The sequence below is a fragment of the Micromesistius poutassou genome (genome assembly GCF_964030765.1).
Source record: "Micromesistius poutassou genome assembly, chromosome: 6".
In the NCBI taxonomy this organism is placed as follows: domain Eukaryota; kingdom Metazoa; phylum Chordata; class Actinopteri; order Gadiformes; family Gadidae; genus Micromesistius; species Micromesistius poutassou.
Window position 1 is genome coordinate 19,597,082 of NC_140276.1, and position 2,500 is coordinate 19,599,581.

The following is a 2,500-nucleotide window of genomic DNA, read 5'->3' on the forward strand; positions in this document are numbered from 1 at the left end:
CGGCTGATGGACGACCTGCGTCAGCGCGACTTGAGCGGCCCAATGGACGACTTCCAGGTGGTGGAGCACGGGGAAGCCCTTCCCTTCTCCGTCAGCGGCCGGGACGGTGAGGTGACGACCCTCAGCTGGCTGGACCGCGAGCAGCTGTGTCGCGGGGCGGACCTCTGTGAGCTGGGCTTCAGCGTCCTGTACAAGAGGAGCGGCGCCATGCACTTCCTGCGAGTGCGCGTGGAGGTGATGGATCTGAACGACCACAGCCCCGCCTTCCCCGAAGAGCTGCAGGAAGTGGAGATCTCGGAAACGGCCAGCCTCCAGATGAGGATCCCCCTGGACAGGGCGGCCGACCCTGACGCGGGCCCCAACGGGCTCCAGACCTACTCGCTGTCCGTCAATCAGCACTTTGCCCTTGAGGTGAGGGTGGGGCCGGGCGGGTCGAAACAAGCTGAGTTGGTGGTCATTAAGGAACTGGACAGAGAGACGCAGGCCACCTTCGAGCTAACCCTGACGGCCTGGGATGAAGGCAACCCACCCCGATCTGGGAACACAAGGGTCCGAGTCAATATTCTGGACTCCAATGATAACAGCCCTGCCTTTGAGGACTGCAAACCCGTCGTAGAGCTGGCCGAGAACACGGTGCATGGTACCATCGTCGTCAACGTGAAGGCCACAGATCCAGACCAGGGGGCCAATGGGGAGGTGGAGTACTCCCTCAGCAAGCATGCCCCACTTGAGGTGCAGAAGCTCTTTGACGTTGATCAAGAAACCGGGTCCGTGACCCTGAAAGGACCCCTGGACTACGAGGCCAGGCGTTCCTATGAAGTGGACATACAGGCTCGTGATCGGGGGCCCAACGCCATCCCTTCTCACTGTAAACTTCAGATCAAGCTGATAGACATCAACGATAATGCACCAAGGATTCACATCACCTGGACTCCTCCGGACTCCCCCGTCGCGACGGTCCGTGAGGGAGCACCTCAGGACACCTTCCTGGCCTTGGTGATGGTGTCCGATGCTGATTCAGGGGACAACGGTAACGTGAATGCCTTCATCCAGCAAGGATCAGGGCCCTTCCGTCTTAAAAAGATCCACGGAGATAACTACATGATTGTCACCAACGGCAGCCTTGATCGAGAGAAGCACATGCAGTATAACATCAGTCTTCTTGCCAAGGATTATGGAGACCCGCGACTGTCTTGCGTGAAACACCTTACCGTCAACGTTCAGGATGAGAATGACAACCCGCCTGTCTTCACTCAACCCGTCTACAGAGCCTCATTCCAGGAGAACAACGTGATCGGATACCTGGCCCTCAAAGTGGAGGCCCATGATGTCGATATGGAGCTTAGTGGAAGGGTGTCCTACTCCATACGGGAGTCAAATGAGCTGGGATCTTCAACAGCCTACTTCGCCGTCCACCGGACCAGTGGCATGGTCAGCGTACAGAAGTCGCTGGACTACGAGGACTCGGACCGCTACTCCTTTATTGTGGAGGCCGTGGACCAGGGCTACCCTCCCCTCACCGGCACTGCCACGGTCCACGTCGACATCCAAGACGTCAACGACAACTACCCCATCATCAAAGAGCCCATGGCAAAAAATGGGGTGGCGTATTTAAGCGTGCCTGTTAATGCCGACAAGGGAGAGATTGTGATTGAACTTGGCAATGAAGGGGCTGAAGGTTCCACCACCTCTCCCATTAGTCCATCAGCCAGAGAAGGGGTGGTGGGCTTCCTGGCTACAGTACTCAAGGCGGAAGATCCAGATTCTGGGCCAAATGGTGATCTTGGTTTTGTCATTGCCGATGGAAATTCCGATGGATTATTCTGGTTGCATCACACCACGGGCCAGCTCTTCGTGAACACCACCAATGCCACGGAGCTGATTGGGAAGTCGTTTAAAGTGGGCGTGGCCGTGTCTGACATGGGTACTCCTGGACTGGTAACCAAGGCAACCCTGGAGGTGAGCTTCATCAACCTTAAAGACCACCTCAGGAACTCGGGGGCCGGCAACCGCAGGCAAATCAGCTTCACCATGATGATCGCCATTTGCCTCGGGGCTACCTGCCTCCTGCTGATGCTAGCCATCGCTCTGGTGACCACGTTCTGTCGCCCTGAGAAACGGGACAACCGGGCCTACAACTGCCGGGAGGCGGAGTCAACCTACACCCGCCACCCACGGCGCCCTCAGAAGAACATCAGGAAGTCGGACATCCAGCTGATTCCCGTCATCCGGGGCCGAAAAGACGACCCCTCGGACGGCGACGGCGAGGCCCAGCCGCTCGCCCCGGTTGCCATGGCGCCCGAGGAGACGCAGACGCAGACGGAGAGACAGTACAGCATGGCGCCGTCGGCCAACAACACCAGCCTCCATTCTCTGACCTACCTCGACGCCGACTCCTCCGCCCTGCCCTCGGCCTACGCCAGGACGCTCCGCAAACCAGGGGGCTTCGAGTTGGACGGGACCCTCCCCCGCACGCCCGCCACGCCTTACCGCACGCTAC

The 2,500-nt window shown here is 58.9% G+C and overlaps 1 protein-coding gene across 2 annotated transcripts in view; it reads left to right on the forward strand.

The window, feature by feature from the left end:
• The window catches only part of pcdh12 (protocadherin 12), a 16,043-nt gene that overhangs the window by 528 nt on the left and 13,015 nt on the right, over positions 1–2,500 (forward strand). For both annotated transcript variants that reach the window (XM_084469991.1, XM_084469992.1), the window contains one exon: positions 1–2,500. This exon is cut by the window's left edge; it is cut by the window's right edge and continues 296 nt beyond it. In XM_084469991.1, the coding sequence (XP_084326117.1) occupies positions 1–2,500 (2,500 nt within the window).